This window comes from Anarrhichthys ocellatus, unplaced genomic scaffold (assembly GCF_004355925.1).
Source record: "Anarrhichthys ocellatus isolate YVR2014 unplaced genomic scaffold, GSC_Weel_1.0 scaffold1, whole genome shotgun sequence".
Lineage (NCBI taxonomy): Eukaryota > Metazoa > Chordata > Actinopteri > Perciformes > Anarhichadidae > Anarrhichthys > Anarrhichthys ocellatus.
In genome coordinates, this window is record NW_022280031.1 from 8,920,541 (window position 1) to 8,938,468 (window position 17,928).

The 17,928-nt window shown below is 39.3% G+C and overlaps 3 protein-coding genes across 9 annotated transcripts; 2 read left to right on the plus strand and 1 right to left on the minus strand.

Moving 5' to 3' along the window:
• Positions 1-152: 152 nt before the first annotated feature.
• On the plus strand, positions 153-4,042 carry LOC116385177 (uncharacterized). 3 transcript variants are annotated; one of them, XM_031850533.1, is made up of 6 exons: positions 153-308; positions 2,015-2,131; positions 2,224-2,257; positions 2,389-2,447; positions 2,528-2,607; positions 2,804-4,042. In XM_031850533.1, the coding sequence occupies exons 1-6, from the start codon at positions 275-277 to the stop codon at positions 3,050-3,052; spliced, it is 573 nt and encodes a 190-aa protein (XP_031706393.1). In that variant the 5' UTR covers positions 153-274; the 3' UTR covers positions 3,053-4,042. The 3 variants fall into 3 exon arrangements, with proteins under 3 accessions (XP_031706393.1, XP_031706467.1, XP_031706307.1); XM_031850607.1 differs by having other exon boundaries at positions 153-305; XM_031850447.1 differs by having other exon boundaries at positions 153-2,131.
• Positions 4,043-5,605: 1,563 nt separating this feature from the next.
• On the minus strand, positions 5,606-7,072 carry LOC116384083 (ammonium transporter Rh type B-like). Its single transcript, XM_031848445.1, has one exon. It carries the CDS (start codon positions 7,070-7,072, stop codon positions 5,606-5,608), a length of 1,467 nt encoding a protein of 488 aa, XP_031704305.1.
• A 1,755-nt stretch (positions 7,073-8,827) lies between these two features.
• On the plus strand, positions 8,828-17,735 carry arfgap1 (ADP-ribosylation factor GTPase activating protein 1). 5 transcript variants are annotated; one of them, XM_031848838.1, is made up of 13 exons: positions 8,828-9,036; positions 11,210-11,280; positions 11,749-11,858; positions 11,951-12,122; positions 12,252-12,352; positions 12,444-12,530; positions 12,634-12,748; positions 12,839-12,895; positions 13,055-13,087; positions 13,331-13,360; positions 15,788-15,847; positions 16,368-16,423; positions 16,531-17,735. In XM_031848838.1, the coding sequence occupies exons 2-13, from the start codon at positions 11,221-11,223 to the stop codon at positions 16,868-16,870; spliced, it is 1,221 nt and encodes a 406-aa protein (XP_031704698.1). In that variant the 5' UTR covers positions 8,828-9,036; positions 11,210-11,220; the 3' UTR covers positions 16,871-17,735. The 5 variants fall into 5 exon arrangements, with proteins under 5 accessions (XP_031704698.1, XP_031704622.1, XP_031704870.1 ...); XM_031848762.1 differs by lacking the exon at positions 13,331-13,360 and adding an exon at positions 14,745-14,801; XM_031849010.1 differs by lacking the exon at positions 15,788-15,847 and having other exon boundaries at positions 16,374-16,423.
• The last annotated feature ends 193 nt before the right edge of the window (positions 17,736-17,928 follow it).

The window sequence follows — 17,928 nt, forward strand, 5'->3', positions numbered from 1 at the left end:
GTTCACTTCCTCACTTCTTGTTGCTTTGATGTAATTTTCAGTCTACACAAAGTTTGTGGTTTTCTGCAAAAGCACACATCCTGCTACGTGTTAACAATCCTTTGAAAAAACTGTTTCTTCTCTCGAGTATGCATCACACCGTGTGACGATAAACATGCAACAGATGCCGTTGTCTTGTTTGTCACATTTGCAGTATAGTAAGAGAGACACAGAGAGACAGACAGACAGAGAGACAGAGACAGAGGGAATTGTCCTTGATTAAAGCTTCATTACCATGGGCAGCAGATGCAATGAGACACAACAAGGTGGTAAGTCTTGATTAAAGATTTAGAAAATGTCATCCAGTGTGAGATGTTACCATGATCATTCTTGATGTAAGGGTTGATGTGTGATTGAAAGGTCATCAATGGCATATGCCGCATTCAGCCACATTAAGTACAGCTTAGAAGACATTGATACTACAGCTACTAGTTAGGTAACATGGTAACATTTGCTAGTGTAGAAACTAGAGAGGTCTCACTCCGTTTATTTTTGAAGAGCTGAGTCTTTTCCCAGGAAATGATAAGTACGATGACTTTTTGTTTTTGCATTTAATTGGTTCACAATTGAATTAATTAAGTAATTCCTGATCATTTTACCTAGTTGCTAATGTATGATTAAATATGAATTATTTTAATAACAAATAACAATTCAATACATTTATGTATCTATTAATTTGTTAGATTTTGTGTGGAATGGTGTTTGAACAGTTTGAGAGTGCAGTGAGACATAGCCTGAAACAATAAAAGTGACAGGGACAAAAATGAGATTTTAAAAAGCATTTTACATTAATGTTGTGGTGAAGATGAAGAAACGGAGATTGAATACTTTCTCACTTGATGAGAGACAGGCTCAGTGAAACGTCAGAGTACTGCAGTGAGTTGCATTGAAACAAGGCTTTGCAAATGTTTTTGGAGAGAGGAAATGCATCCAACGTTGTTTGCTGAGCATGTATTCTTGCAACACAAACCTGCTGCACTGTGCAATCACATATTGCACACATTCACGTATGCAGTAACGTCTCAGTTATAACCTCATCTTCTGCTGCAGACGACTGAGCAGATCCACTGAGCAGCTCCACTGACATTCTGTATGTGTAAATCTGCTTTCATGATTTGTTTTATTGCCTTGTTTCCCAAGCAGGGAATGAAACAGTCTGCTGACACTTACTCCTTTAAATGTTGCGCATTAAGTTATATTTTTGTCTAACCTTGTTTTAGCTAGCATTGCAGTCCATGTGACAAACCCAACCAAAGGACTACATGGCCCAGGTTTGACAAACACAAATCAGAGTATTACAACTTACCTGCCCTTATAATGAGGATGGGTATTGGTTCAGATATGGATTGTGTTGGAAAATAGGTGAACAAAAAACTAAATGACATTTTTCCAAAAAAAAACTGATACCATATACCATACAAACTGTGACAGTGGACACAAATCAATTTCAGTGTTCTTAAATTTACAGTGTTGTCTAAATGTTTTTTCCTTTTAAAAATCTATTAAGCTTTTTCAATGTCTTATATGCTCTATTATTGTGCTATTTCGGCTGTCTCTCTGTGTGAAATGTGCTCCATAAATAAACTTGACATTTCCCTTAGTTTCTAAAATAGATTTTGAGTTGGCAGATATTGTGGTTCAGTGGTTAGCACTGTCACCTCACTGTGCAGGTGGTTTTTGTATCTGTGTCTGCAAAGGTTTTCTCAAAACTCATATACATGTGGTTAAGTGTAACATATAAACTTAAAGCTTCCAGACACTAAGAATGGACTTCTCATGTTTTGCATTTAAACTTCTTAAAATGAGAATATTTGCATTCATAGGTTCTGGATTTTTCAATGCAGGACGTGTCAATAAGATCTTATGAATTTTTATAGCTTACCTTTCTTGTGGAAAAAACATATCCAACACATATTATTATTGAAAGAGTATTCAATTATCATAAATGATCCTTATTTTTTCTTTGTCTCTCCAGGTTGGAGTTTTTTGTGTGTTCCATTGAATCTACAGGTGATATTCGGCATCATCACCATAGTGCTGGTCCTCTCACTGTGTTGGAATATTTTTTGCTGCGTATCAAAATGTTCCTCAGGTAAATAAATTATTTGCTTGTGAAAAATCCAGTGAACACAAATTCACATTCTGTATCTGATGTTGAGAGTATTTTTCTTTATACTGCGACAGGAAAAGGGCTATGTAAACCAAGGACAAGACAAATGTATGTATCATATATTCACTGTTCAAAAGAAAGGGCAGCTTTATTTCCTCTTTAACGGTCTGCTTTTTCAGAAGTCATTACCAAACTGAAAAAAATAAAACACATTATCCTCTTTGTATGTCCAATTTAAGACGGAGCCAAAGGCAGATGGAAGATAATCCTATTTATGGAAACATAGGCTTGCAGTCAAGTAAGTACATTGTACATGTCTGTCTCTTTCAATGCCTTCATCTGTGTCTGTTTACAATGTGATAAACCTGTTTTCCACAGGCATGGCTTCGTTCATAGAAGTTGAGCCTCAACACTCTTCATCTTTGAGGGATCAACATAGAGTCAATCCGGAGTCACAGGTAGAGTCTTTAAACTCCTTTTCAAAGATTGAGGTCTCATCTGTTGAACATGCGGTTCAGAGGGCCTTTGTAAGGAAAGGAGAGGATTGTGTTGGATCATATTTGATAACTTTGCTATAATTCTCTTTAAACCTGTCCTGTACATATAATGTTGTGTGAAGACATTGCATTATTGTTTTTTTGTTCCTCTCTCCAGTCCAAAACTCAGGACTGCTATGCCAACCTGAACCTGAAGGCTCCCAGGCTGCAGTCTGGCCGTGTCTCTCCACAGATACAGTACTCAGACGTAGTTCATTTAGAGGAGGCGCCGGAGTCAGAGAAGGAGGATGAAGGCAACGCTGACGGCGTCTCCACCATGTCTGATCTGTATGCTTCTGTGCAAAATCAGCGCACCAAAACTGTCGACACTGCAGACAGCAGAGAGGGCTACGCCAACCATCTCTGAGATGCCTTACATGGTCTTTGTGCATCTTGACCTGCCGCCACAGGATGGCACTGTTTGTTGTTTGTCATCAAAAATGTCAACCCCTCTGTGTAGCTCAGTAGTGCATGTCATACCGCTCATGCACACTAACTGAATTGTATTAGTTGTATTTTTGACTTGCCTTGTTTGGTGTTTCTGCAAAGCATTTGATTAATTATTTAAAATATATCTTTGACTGTTGTTTCTCTCCTAAATCACACTGGGATTTATTAATTGTGTGTCTTTACTGAAATTATACCCATTGATTATTTAAGATCCCCTCCTGACGTGTTTGAAGACAAATACTCTGCTTTGAACAATAATTTGTTTCTGATGTGTTCCACCAAAAAGTTTGTTTGCTTTTTCCAGGTTTTCTCATCACATTTGGCTTCAACGCTTGTGACAATATCCTGCTGGTGCGTTTTGAGTAGAAAGGGACTTCAAATTACATTCCCACTAATCAATATCTGACTTGTCATATAAAGCAATTCATATTGTAAATGCCAGCTCCTGTAATCTTTCCTGGGCTTGAATTAATGTCACTTACTTGGTTAATGTTTCAACCTGTCATATCTGACCTGATAAAAAGGGTTACTGCAATAATAAGCAACTCTAACAGATTGTAAAAAGTCAACTTTGTTTAAAGTAGGCCTTTTTTAGTGTCGGTGGTGAGTTATGTAAAGTTGTGACAAAAACAAAACACAGGTTAGCTTACAGAGCGGAAGACCATGTGTGCGTTTTCCACTTTCACCTTGAACTTTGCAAAATAAGATAGCGTACAGCTGTTGAATGTTAAGAAATAGAGCAATGCAGATAATGAGGTGGGTAAATTGACACCATCAAACTGAACTGAAATCTTTGTTTTCAACCACACAGTACAGAGGCTACTGTGACGGTCCATCATTTTCACTTAGAGGTCAAATTTCAAGTCATGGTCGCAGTGGTGTGATGTTCTTAATAAAGCTGATGAAACTAAATCAGAATGTTGAATGCATTTTTCTTTATGCTTTATCTTTTTCCATGAAGAAGATGATCAAAGTGTTTATCAGCAATCTGTGGGTGTTATAAACCTCATATCAATATACATGGATCCTGAGCAGAACTTTTCCCGTTGTCCATGATTAGATAAGGCCCATTGTTGACCTTAATATTTAATAAAAGACAGTGTGGTGATGTAATTCCTCAACCTTTGTAACTAATGGCATGTGTTTTAATGCAGGCAATCACTATATGTTATGTGGTATCTGGTGTTATCTTTTTTCTTAAGGACACAATAAACTTGTTGTGGACTTAAACACGAAGCGCTTAAGTGGCCCAATAATATAGATAAATAAACTAATAAATAAGATGCAAGGCCTTACAGTGTAATTCAAACAACTTTATCATTGAGGAATCAAATACAGAATAGTTCGCTCTGCTTATATTTCCAGAGAAGTTGGCAGGAGATTTGGCATTGAGCAGGTGTTTATACATCATATAAAGATATCTCATATGTTTGATGTTTTACACTCTTTGACTTGGATGAGCAGCACACACTTTATTGGGCTGGGTAGTGATAGCTTTTGAATCAAATGGTGCCGAATAGCAGTGAAACAGAATAACAGGATTGTAAGTATTATAGTAAGAAAGAAACCAACTCCAGATGTGACGTTGAAAAAAAAGAAAAGGAAATGCTGTATCTGAAATGGTTTTGCAATGACATTGATTCAATGGATTCAAATGTACTTACATTAGTTTCAAATCCATAGTTTATACATCAAAAATGTATGTTTAACTGCAGTGACAGTAAGTTGGTTCAGTTAAACATAACCATGGGGATGAGTAGACATCATATGAGACATGATTCTCTCTACATTTAACCAAATGGTCCAATGCTCATTATTCAGTACACTCTTAATTGAAAAGGAGACGCTTTTGTTCAGAATTTGAAATCTAATTCAATGGGATGATTACCTGACTGTAACTGTTGTCTTAAGTCTTAGTGCTTGATATTACCATATCAAAAACGTCTCTAAATATGTCATGTTTTATACTTTTCTTCTGCTCCCATTTGAGCAGCACAAGATATTCAGTGTAATTACTATCTTTTAAGGATGCTCATTTCAACTCGTTTTGGTGGATTCTGTCCAGCCCTGTAATCAGATATACAACACAAATGATATGATGCATGTCGAGTGAAGCCAATGATTTATTTCGACCATGGCTTTAATATGTAACTCGAAGGAAAATGTGCAATGTATAAAATAATTTATTTCACAATTTCTTGACATATAATGTGAAAGCAAATACATTTTATTCATTTTATTAATTGCCCTTTGCCATTTTGCATGCAGTACTCCAACTTCAACAGTAAACAGCTTTTGGTGAGGGGCTGATGTTTAGGTTCAGTGGAATGTTTTAGCTCAAATTCCAAATACATGTCATCCCTCCATCAGGAGTGATAATAAATCATACATCTGAAACTCTTGCAACAAGTGTGAAAAATATCTCAATTTTGAAACGATAGTAATGGCTATAATTCAAAAATGGAATGACTCACAATGACTGCCTCCCTGTGTCGACTTTTGTGTTCATGGAGCTCATTTGTATCTTTTCTTCATGGCTTATGGAGGTCTTGGGCCCTTTTACACTGTCAAAGTCAGAGGGCATGTCAAAGAAAACATCATCATCAAAGCAGTCCTCGTCAGATGGGGATGCCATGAAGGGCAGCTTTATGACCCAACCAGTGAGCAGCCCACCAACTGCAGATGCTGCGATGGTGGAGAAGATAGCTGCCACCTGGTAGAGAGCTTGTTCCTGCGCAGTACGACCCAAGCCCGGCTTCAGTCCAGGAATCAGCCTCTGCATTTCCAGGAGCTTCGGATCTCCCTCAGGTGGAGCACGATGGGCAAAGATCTGGTACATGCTGGGCCCGTAGGTTTCTTCAGTGGCTAGGAGGATGGCACAGATCCCTGCTGTGGATGATATGAGGCCAGTGAGTCCGTGCAGGTTGTGAATACCACACTGGTCTTGGATCCTCATGTGCCGGGCCATAAAGGGGGTCAGGTACCTGTATCCAAAGAAACAGGCAGTGCAGCCCATGATGCCCAGGGCGTACGCGGCTACAGGGGAAATCATCATGTCCACAGAAGCCCCAACAGTCACGCCACCTGCCAGAGTCACGTTCTGAATATCAGCCATTGTGAGCTTGCCTCTCTTATTGAACACTGCTGAGAGTGCAAAGGCGGTGATAGTGGATGAGCTTAGACCTAAAAAAGTGTGGAGTATTGCTCTGTGTTGATCGTCACCCTTAAAGGTCAGAGCAGAGTTAAATGAAGGCCAGAACACCCAGAGAAACAAGGTTCCCATTAAAGAGAGGATGTCAGAGTGATAACTAGTGATCTCTTTAGAGTGTCCCTCATTCAGGCTCGGGCGGTACAGCGCAAACGTCACCCCTAGACCAAAGTAGCAAGCAAACAGGTGAATAAGAATAGAGCCACCTGCATCAGTGATTCTAATGTATTTCAATACAGCCCACTCTGTCACAGCGAAGAAAGGGATCTCCAGTAAAGCCATGACCAGGAGCTGAATAGGACTGGTCTTCCCAAGCACAGCTCCGAAAGAGATGAGCACCACAGCACAGGCAAACTCTGCATACAGCAGGTTGATCACTCCCAGGTGAATTTTACCAGCATAGTAAAACTGGAAGAAACCTTGAATCAGGATCGCCCACTGGATCGAAAATGTAGCCGTAAGAAAGTTGAAGACCATTCCACTGAAGCCATAGAATCGGAAGAAGGCCAGCAGGCACCCGAAGCCTATGAAGATCATCATCTGCACGTCGGCAAAGTAGGGATAGTCTTGATAAACGGAGTTCTCCATCGGGTTGGTCTCGTTGTTTTGCAGCTTAGCATTGGCATTATCATCATAAGTGACAAAAAAAGCATAAAGTACTAACATGACAACCTCTGACAGTAGCACGAACGCCGGCAGGCGCATCTTCAAACTTGTAGACACGTTCATGATGATGGACAGCTCACAGTTGCTCCCCCAGCAGCAGGGACATAACTTTATACCTCTATTTTTATCAGATAAGAGCTAATGGCTTTGTGTGAGGAGCATAGGCCCAATCAGCACAGACTGTACTTTAATCCTTCATAGATTCCTAAAAATTACACGCATCGGTCATGTTTAAAATTAAATCTCTGAAGGCAGATTTCTAGAGCATAATTTAGGGTAAATTAAAGACTAATAAGGATGCTGTAAAACGGAGGTTTGCATTCATTTGACACAACAAAAGCAAAATGAAGGCTGCATTCCGGCAGTAAATGCTGCGCCACATAGCAGTTGTTAAATTACAGTTTAACAACTAAACGTGATATTAGTGTAGTAGACTGAAGTGTCACAATCTGAACTAATAAACTTCTTACAGGAACTGGTCTCACACTAAGTGGTTATTAATCATATGCCTGGACAGGCTCAAGATAGGACTTTGGATCAACCATGGCACACAAACCGTTACGGCTGAATGTTTTATAACTCCAACTTTTGGATTACGATCAGGTCATAGAGGAAAGTTCCGATTTTATAAAGTTATGTATAGTTAATTTCCTGACAGCCAACTCTGTTTATAATTCTTGTAGCTTCCTGCCATATAAACTGGATTTCTTTAATTACTCTTCCTGCTAGTTGTATCTCACCCACAGCACAGAACCACAGAGGGGAAGGAATGATTCACTGATTCTGGTCACATGTAATCCTATATTCATTTAGTTGTGGTTCATCGTTATTCATTGTACTGTTCATGATATTCTTCATTCATTACATTAATTTTGTTTATTTGATCATTTATTTATTCATTTTCTGTGTATAGTATAATTAGTCATATAAATATTTCCTTTATAAAGAACTTGATCATTTGATTTGTGTGGATATGAAAAAATACGTCACTGTACACCTGACTTTGAGTTCCTAAAATCGTTCCTGGGAAAGTGCTTGAGTTTAAAATGAGCCACTTTAGAGGCTGTTGGCCATGTTGGCTAGCTCAAAATGATCCCACTATTCTCAGCTGTGGTTTTTTTTGTTGTAGTTTGACTCAAATAATTTTAAGATTTAATTTCTGGCTGTTTACATTTATTGGGTGCTAGAAACTAAAAAGTCACAGAAAATAACTGTGGGTGCTGAGCTACAGAGACAAGGGACATTGTAGTTCAGCTACATGATATGTGCAGACTGTAAACTGCTGGTCATCAAATCAAGACGCTCCATTTTTGTTGTTTTCAAGATTGTTTGGATTAATGGATTTAAGTGAAATGTAGTTGCTTCAGTTTCAGGGTCCTTGTATTGACCATCCTGCTGGTTCACAATCACACTGTCATGGCTTAGTAACACCATCTTTGTATCTATAAATGCTGCTGTAGCGAAACAAATGTATAAAGTAAATATCTTTCTATCTATCTCTATCTATCTCCTTTTATGACAACACGTGTCTTTTGAGTCTATTTGGAGTAACCAATTTGGAGAAAGATATCTCCGTTTTGTGTAAATGTGTAAATGTCTGCTAATTCTGCCCAGAGAAAGACATTACTTTTAAGATGTGATAATGACAGGTGATGCCAAATTTAGATTGTGTATCTTGTGATCGTATCACGGTCCGGTTCTCGTGTACATGCACGCTCCGGAGCAGCAGAGGCGGCAGAGAGAGAAAAGAGAGAGAGAGGGCACGATACAAAATATAGACGAGGAAGAGGAATCCGGACTCCCATGATGCATTGCACTGCCAACGTATGCAAACAGGAACATGGCTACCGGTGCTTAACATCAGCAGCCTATCGTTTCAATACACTTCTGTTGACCCGACACAGTCTGTGACAGTATAATATTTGCTGTGCCTCCGCCACAGAAGAAAAGCCTTCTTCGAGTGTATCGGCGGAGCAGCAGACCTTCTAAAAAAAACAACGTCTTCGTTGTTCATCAATCACAGACAGGTAACGGTTCAGTTAGCTCGGTCGACGGCTAACGTTAGCATTGTCGTTAGTCGCCACATCAATTCACTTACATTTTAAAATGTTGGTGAAATGTCCATGGGACAAATACGTGTTTAATGATAAGGCGAAGTAAAACACAACAACGGTGTCTTACCGGTTTACTAGTGTGTCCTTTAAATGTCCACGGACATCTGTAACGTTAGTGTTTGTTACGTGGAGCGTTGACACGACTGCACTTCTGTGTGGAAACCACGAATAGTTTCAACATTTGTGGTTTCATTTCATGAAGAGACAGACGTCACCATAACTTCTGTCTTATAATTATGGTTATTTACATTTAGGCCTTGCTTCAAGGGAGTCTAAATAAAGAACAATCTGATTAGCTTAACCCACATCCTCGCTCTCGTGGACAAATTAAAGCTGACTGTGTTTTCATAGAAAATACCCGTAAAGTTGTCTGTCAATTTGCTCCTAGGAATCCTCAAAAGTGCCAAAGCTGGGCAGAGACTAGACACGTTTCCTCCTGTTGTATTGTCTCATAATGAAGCTGTTTTAAGGAATGTAAACTCACCCGTCCAGTGAGAGTTTTCTTTGCTAACGTTCACCCTCATATTCACCTGAATGTCTGTATGGACTTATGAAGAAGTGCCTCTCTGTGAAAACATCACACCTATCTGAGAATAGTTCCAATCCACCCTAATACAGACGCTGCATTGTGTATTGTACTGTTTCTGTGGTTTACTTTTATTTTTATAGTAACATCGGTATCTTTAGACGACTGCTGTCATGATTAGATGGTAAATAAATTAGGCTATCGTTCTGTTGTTGTTGTTCAGTTCAATACCTGAGTTTAAAGGGTAGAGCTGGCTTTTTCCATATTTTTTTTATCGTCATCGTAAAAAGACCAAATACCAACCACGCATTATTCTAATACATTGATGAATTTCTTGCCCTGTCTGTGGTTCTCTGTCCCAGGCCCATTCATTCTCATAGAATATGTAAATCTTTATATCAATGATAAAGTTTCTGAAAAGAAAAAACGCCAAGTCTGTTTCTAAAACCGCTGGACACTGTAGAGTTTAGCTATCATTGTTTAAACAGGAGTTAAGAGTCGGGGCATGCATTAGTACATATGTAGTGCTTTGTGGCAGTCGGTGTAGGATAGGCTCTAAAGAAGCTAAAGGGTCCATGTACATTGAAGACATGTCACCTAGTGTAACGTGTGGCTTCCTGATGTGTTTTCATAGTTTTTGGATGTCATTAGAGGTCTATGACAAGGAGGAATAATGTATATTAGGCTTTGGCTACATAGACTTCTTATTAGGATCAATTCATTGTTGGTTTTAGTCTTTTCACGGGATTATCAACGCAGAGTATTAAGTCATCTGTATAGATATGTTCAAAAGAGAACATTAATTTAATTTTACCACCGTGTAGGGGTTACATCAGTGTAATGAGTGAATGTGTACCCAAACAATCTCTGCTGTCATAGTGTCCTGGTACTTCATTAATCACCAAGTTTGTCTTTGCAATAACAACCATTGGCGATAACTGAACAAAAAGAGCCACGCTAATAATGGAGTGATCAAAAATATAATCCAAAATGTATTAGTATTAGTATTAGTTGCAGCCCTAGTTTTGAGAGCGTGCGGTCTGATGGATATTAAGCTGACCTGTATCATCCTGGGAAGGTGTTACTGCAGCTTTTTGTCGCTTCCCTTGGCAGCAGCCTGCCTGCTGCTTTCATCCACTTTCAAGGCGAGGCCCAGTTCATCTGAAACAATCTGTCTGTGGAGCAGGTTCAGGTTTGTTTTAGATGACGACATCAAAACAGTTCTCACTTTGAACCAGAGACTGGTTAAAATTCACAAGTTAAATCTGACCTCTGTTATATAACACAAAGTGTGTCACTTCTATTTTAGGGTGGCTTTTTATCTTGAAGAGACGGTACAATAGGAATGTATAACTTCAGTATGTGAAATAGTGCTTTAGTGATATGATTTCATTCAATTATAGGCACTTCTTTCAAGAAGTAGTATGGTGATATAAAGTAGTAGAGTATTTGTTCCCAGAAGTATTTGTGTCTTTTGAACATATCTATACAGATGATTCCATACTCTGCTTTGGTAACTAAATGTTTTACTTAAGAAGGTCCTCTACCGTTGTCTTTCAGTGTGGGTCAACATGGCGAGTCCAAGGACCAGAAAAGTTCTGAAGGAAGTGAGAACCCAAGATGAGAATAATGTAAGCCTTGACAGCAACCGTCACTTCTTAGTCAAAATAGTGTCCCCTCACTGGACCTGTATAATCCACATAGCTGGTGGTAGCAGGTGTTTGGGAGGCCTGCAAAGTAGCACAAGTTCACTCTCCTTCACAAAGTTTCCCCGCTTTCATCAGGGATCAAATAAAATGGTGGCAGTAATTTTAGGTCTGAATTTCACTGCCAGTGGACATCTTGTTGGCCAGCATCTTTGGCACTAATATTTGACAGATATGTGTCCTAAACTAAAGATAAAAGCACAATATGAATACATGTAGTATTGTTCTATTTATTTAACGGACGTTGCAGTGTGAAATGATTGTGTACAATGTTAAAACACATGGGGTTAGTGGACTTTTCGTATACTGTAGATATTTTCCTTATAAATGCAAGATCAGGGATCAAAGATGTGTAAATGTGTTAACTGTCCAACACACCTTGTTGTTTTTCAGCTATGTTTTGAGTGTGGTGCTTTTAACCCTCAATGGGTCAGTGTGACCTATGGGATCTGGATTTGTCTTGAGTGCTCCGGCAAGCACAGGGGCCTGGGAGTACATCTCAGGTGAGAATAGTGGACCGTATTATGGTGGTGTTGATGCATTTGAAAATGCTGGACAGCCTGATAATAATGTATCTTTTCTGCCCCGTCCACAGTTTTGTGCGCTCTGTCACCATGGACAAGTGGAAAGATATTGAGCTTGAAAAGATGAAAGCGGGAGGAAATGGAATATTCCGTCTATTTCTTGAAGTCCAAGATGATTACGATGCGACCTGGACGTTACAGGAGAAATACAACAGCAAAGCTGCTGCACTCTTTAGAGACAAGGTGAGGTGTGCAGGTGGAAAGCTCTTTGGTCAATTTGTCTATTGGCAGAACGATCTAGTTTTTGCTGAGGCCTCTTTGAGATGACTAGCTTGTGAAGGTGTCTTATTTTGATCATCCTGTATATGACAGGTTGTAACTTTAGCCGAGGGTAAGGAGTGGTCCATTGAGACATCCCCTGCCAGAAACTGGACATCTCCTCAACCCAAGACCAGCCTTTCATCCTCTCATCGGTAAAAGTGATTTCTAACACACTAGCACTATGGGCAATGGCAGATTACAGGACGGGCATTAAAGCGGTGAATTCATGCTTCTGTCAAACAGCTCTGGAGGACCGGGACAAAGCTCAGCAAAACCTGGAGACAAAGCTTTTGAAGACTGGTTGAGTGATGATGTTAACTCGTATCAGAGGTGAGAGCCTCACATTCTCTACATTTCTTTTATTGGGCACTTGTCTGTTGGTTTCTTTGTCCTAAGTGTTTTATTTCTACATTATGTCTTCATGCTTCGTTAGTGGAGGGGGCTATAGTGGGAATCAAGAGAATCGGTATGTTGGCTTTGGCAACACAGTGACCCCAGAGAAGAAAGAGGACGACTTCATCAACAATGCCATGTCTTCTATTTATTCAGTAGGTCACCATGGATATCGAGTTGTACCTTTTATTGTATTTTTCTTCCCCCGTGGCAATTTTTAAAATGTTTAAATTTTATTTTTGCAGGGCTGGAGCACTTTCACTGTTGGAGCTAGCAAGTTTGCTACTATCGCTAAAGATAATGTAAGTGTATTTACGTGATGAACACTTTATTGTTTTTGTGCTGTACGGAATTTGATTTTTCTGCATGAAAAAAAAAACAATCCAGATAATCCAAAAAACAACCCTCATAAAAAATAAAGAGGTCATTCATATTTGTTTTGTCTTTTCCCTCTCCTATAGACATCTAAACTTGCAAACCAAGCAACCTTAAAGGTAAGACTGATGTAATAACGGGTAACCTGTTACTAGAACTACGACTTTTTGTCTGTCGAGATTGCGTTTGAAGTTTTCTTCTGACAGCTCTGTTTTGTTGAATAGGACCCCTATAACTAAAGGGAATTAGTAGTGTTCAAACAATGTGTGACATTTTGGTAAATCTCTTACCATATAATGTAAATGTCCAGCTGCAATAACTGTGTGACTACTTTAATATCTCTTTGCCTTCTCTGGATGTAGTTAAAGGGCTATAACGCACCCCCAGAACCGGTAAAGCAGATAATAAGTGCATGGTGCTTTTTCTGCATCATTTTTTTTTCTTTACACATTACCCATTTTTTTACATTTTTGTTAGCTTGTGAGTTGTTTTTTGTCACACTACAAATATTTTGCAAAATGGTGAGCGCCATCTTCACGTGCTTTTGCTTGGATACTGTGCTTTTCTTGGGGCTTATTCTTTGAGTTTATGGATAACCTGTGGAAGACAGTTTGAAACTGTATTGTGAGATGGGGATTGACTTTAATTCCTACCCCAATATAGAAATGTTGTTCCCGGAACTGTTCACTCGCATCCATTGATAGTTATCCATTTATGCATGACAGGTTTTGTGTTGACTGCTAACCATGCCGTAGAAGTGTAATGGTATTTAAAGACAATTAAGTTTGGCATTATTCAACATCAATGCAGAGCAACATTTGGTATTTTTTTTATGTACAGGTGTTTGCTCTTCATCTGTTCTATTATTTTCTATAAATACGGTAACAACAAAAAAAATCCTAAGGAAAATTTTAAATTTACAATATTGTAGTTGTAGCTCAGGTGGCACCCTCTACTGGACATAGTGGTGTAGCCATTCAATCAGGATGTGCCTACCCGAATACATGCGGAACCCACTGTAGATAAGGCAGCACACATAACACAGCTGTCTGCCATCCTTCCCATGGAAGCGTCGAAAGTGATCCCACTGCTGCTGGCATTGAATCTAGTGCATGGTTGGGCAGGCAGGGGGCAGCGCTCTCGGCGTGCGTCGGGCACTTGAAGCCGGCGTCGTGAAGATCCGTCCCAGTGATGAGGCCGGGACATGACGGCTACTGACGACATTCTTCAAGAGGTGACTCCATCTGTGCAGATGAGCAGTCAGCGGGCAAACTGCTGTACACTGAAGAGAGAAAGGCAGACAGATGTGTGTGTGTGTGTGTTACCTTATATACTGTAGGGCCCACACAATTCGGGTAGGCACATCCTGATTGGCCGGCTGTGCGTTTCGGTGGGCAAATACGTGCTCACGATTGGAGGAGAGTATTACCCACAGAGTCCTGTGTGAGTTAAGACATAAATCCTATATGTAGCATGTTTCTTTGATTATCTTAGGAGGCAGAGTAGGAAAGCAAAGATGTTGTCTTTTAATATTTTGAATATAAACAAAGGCTTCTAGTGTTTCACCAAACTCTCAGTAAGAAATTGTATGCAGTGTTGCCTCATAAGAGAAGTTTTTATAACCATTACACCCTCTAGTGCTTGCTCAGTGTCATGGTGAATGGGAATGACTGTCGCTTCATGCAACTTCAGAACAAGCAGCTCAGTGTCTTGCTCTACTGTGGATGTTTAACTGTTTCTCATTCAAGTGAATTCTCCCCTGTGACTTCCAACCAGGCTGCAGAGTTAGGACAGACATTAAATGAGAATGTTATCAAACCCACCCAGGAAAAGGTAACATTGATGTTTGAAGTTGTAGATTTGGTGGTGGGTTAGACTCCTTTATAGAAAACAAACAGCTTCAGATGTTAATGTGCTATTTTCTGCACTGCTTGTCTGCGTCAGTTTATCTGCTTCATGCCAGCTTACATTAAACGACAAAAGCTGCAGTTTTATGGATGCAAAAAAAAAAAATAATCAAACCTTTGATTTCTCCAGTGACTCAGCAATGGGATTTAAAGAAGCACACAGCTGTGAACTGTTTATTTGGGAACGGATGTGAGTCAGATTGAACTGTCGGCCACTGGACAAGGCTTAAATGTACATTTAAACAGATATCATGCCTCATATCAAGGCATTCAGTTTTTAGTTTAAATTTTGTAATTAAAGTCGAGCTTCACGAAACAATGTTAAAAGTTAAAATGCCATGAAATGACACAACCTGTAGCTCCTCAATTGACAGTTAGTTGCTCACTGGCTTTGCAGATTCAGCGTGTTTAAGCGTTTGCATCAGAATAAGCTTTGTTTTTAAGCTAAATCCCTCAGGTCCTGGTGGGTTGTTTCAACATAACTGCTCTAACTATTTACTGTCAAGTGAGCCGCTCCTGGAAGTGTCTTTAATGAGATCAAATGAGTCCTGTTTAGCTATACGTAAACTTGATGTATTTTGGAAAGGCCAATGACTGAGAGAAACTAGTTCTAAACTAAATGTTTTTGTCTTCTAATGTACAGTTGGCGTTTGTGATTTACGCTCTCTATAGTAAGCGCTTTTGTAACGCTCTTCTTGCTCTTGCTGAGTGGTTATAGCTCCTTTTACTTTGGACTTATTTTCTCTTGAAGAATAAACTTTTGTTGGATTCAAACAAAAGGTTATTGTTTTCTCATGTTGATTATCAGTGCCATTAACAAAACGCATCACAAACTGCTGCTTATAACATGTGAGTTAAACAATGGATGGATATTGTTGTTTTTAAAAGTTTTTAATAATTTGGCTCATTCAGGTAAAAGATGGCAAATTTCTAGATGAAATGGCAGTCGGCATCAATGAGCTGGCAACCAAGGTAGGACGGGCAGACCTCTGCCACGCTGTACAGTCGCTAAACCAGTCTCCTGAGCCGGGAACTGATCCAACACTTTTAATTTAAGATAGGCTGAAACTGCAGGGCCAGCCTCGGCCCCCTGCAGCAGACCCCTCAAAGGAGACTGGTTTCGCTGTGATGATGAATGTTTGAACAATTCTAATTTAATGTCATCTCTCGTTTTTCTTGCTGCCATTTTTAATCTGGTGGTGAGTACTTGGTGTTAGAAAACAAATGTGTGTTTTCAGTTTTATTATTACTGCCTCTAACTGTTGCTAAAACTAGAAATGCAGAATAATAGTTTAATTTGTTGTGAAGCTAATATTGATTGTTTATGGACAATTTGGAGATTTAAATTCCTTCAGTTATTCTTTCAACCACCATTAGTGTTTACCATTGGATTTAATTTTCAGATTAAGTAAAATACCATTTGTTTCTTACAAAGTCACAATGTTTTAACACGTACAGCAGCAGCTGCTTAAAAGTCTCGTCTGTTCTTTAGGTTCAGGGAGCTGGTTCAAAATTGACAAATCTCTTCTCGGGAAAACCGGAGGATGGGTAATAACAACTTCATACATGTTTTATTTTTTATATCCCACAAACAAATCTGTTGTACTGTGTGAATGAATGCAAGGCAACATGAAGATGGTGTTTTGACTGTTCAGGTGTACCGGAGAGAGCTACCAGAACATGGATGCCACTGAGGGATATCAGGGCAGTTCTACCCAGCCGGTCTCAAAGGACTTCTGGGAAACCTTTGGCAGCAACAACTCCTTAAAGGCCAAGCAATCACCCAGCAGTGACAGCTGGACCGTCGCGGATAATTCTGCAAAGAAGAGCTCTGACAGTTGGGACAATTGGGGCTCCGAAGCAGCGTCCAACAACAAACATAGCACAGAGGAGAGCTGGGAGGCCTGGGACAACAACTGGGAGAACGCAGAGGGTAAGACGAAGAAGAGTCCCACGAAACCTGCCGAGGAAACCTGGGATAATGCAGACTGGTAGTGACCTCACAACCAATACATCTCCTCACCCTTCTCCCTCTGTTTCTCTCTCTCTCTCTGCTCATCTCACTGGCACTTTTAGGGAAAGAGCTGTGTCAGCTTAGTTCCCATCAATCCATTCAAAAATATATTTATTATAAACCCAAGAAACGATAAATGAAGCCCGGGGTTAGGTTTTGCTCACTGTTAAAGGAATATTCCTAAAATGTACAACCATACTGACTTGCAGTCATGTATTTTACTGTAAATTGCCTTCATCGGCAGCAAGTAAGAAGTCAGTGTAGATATGGTGATAACTCTCTGCCTGGGCTCCCCAAATATAATCCTCTTAACGGTGAAGAACAGTGTTCATACCGTATGGGTTTAATGATACTGGTTCTCAATTCAAATACAACACCGATGCATGACGGAGAAAATCTGACACTGTAAATATCAATTCTTGTAAATACAGTATGATTGACTAAACATTAATGACATGATTTTCTGTTTGTTCAATCAAATGGATTTGTTTTGCCCCTGGACCTTTTGCACATTTTGTTCTTATAAATGTATTTTGAAAAGCATGTTTGATTAAATCAGAGAAACAAACAACCGCTAGAACAAGTTGGCTTTCATGAATCAAGTCTGTGAATACATAGAATTTAAATTCAATAATCTAATGTGTAATGAGTTGGAGCTACAGTAATAGTATTGTTTCATGTTGGGGTTTTTTGTTTTCATTTTGTTTTGTTTAAAATGTGCAAATATTCGGTGGGTTTGAAAACAACGCTGTGGATACATTATCATGTTTTGAAGAGCAGAAAATGGACTGGATGTTTAAAAGTTTAATTCGTTGTGTCCCAAACAAATAAAGTTGATCAATAATTGCCCCGTTTAACTTGTAAAACAGTGAAGTTGGTGTTCACGTTGGTGTCATCAATGAGCTGTGAACTCTTTTTCATCCTCGCCATCAACAGCTCGAGACCTGTCTGCGACTCCCACTCAAATATTCATTGCAAAGTTAACTTTTTTCTTTTTTTTTTTTTTTTTTTTTTTTTTTTTTTTTTTTTTTTTTTTTTT

What these genes read in the sequence shown, in the direction of transcription:
- LOC116384083 (XM_031848445.1), bottom strand. Translation starts at nt 7,072, where the DNA reads ATGAACGTGTCTACAAGTTTGAAGATGCGCCTGCCGGCGTTCGTGCTA.
- LOC116385177 (XM_031850447.1), top strand. Translation starts at nt 1,903, where the DNA reads ATGAATTTTTATAGCTTACCTTTCTTGTGGAAAAAACATATCCAACAC. An exon ending in CGTATCAAAATGTTCCTCAG is followed by an intron (nt 2,132 to 2,223) that starts GTAAATAAATTA and finishes ATACTGCGACAG; the next exon opens with GAAAAGGGCTATGTAAACCA. An exon ending in AAACCAAGGACAAGACAAAT is followed by an intron (nt 2,258 to 2,388) that starts GTATGTATCATA and finishes GTCCAATTTAAG; the next exon opens with ACGGAGCCAAAGGCAGATGG.
- arfgap1 (XM_031848762.1), top strand. Translation starts at nt 11,221, where the DNA reads ATGGCGAGTCCAAGGACCAGAAAAGTTCTGAAGGAAGTGAGAACCCAA. An exon ending in AGCCTTTCATCCTCTCATCG is followed by an intron (nt 12,353 to 12,443) that starts GTAAAAGTGATT and finishes TCTGTCAAACAG; the next exon opens with CTCTGGAGGACCGGGACAAA. An exon ending in CAAACCAAGCAACCTTAAAG is followed by an intron (nt 13,088 to 14,744) that starts GTAAGACTGATG and finishes ACTTCCAACCAG; the next exon opens with GCTGCAGAGTTAGGACAGAC.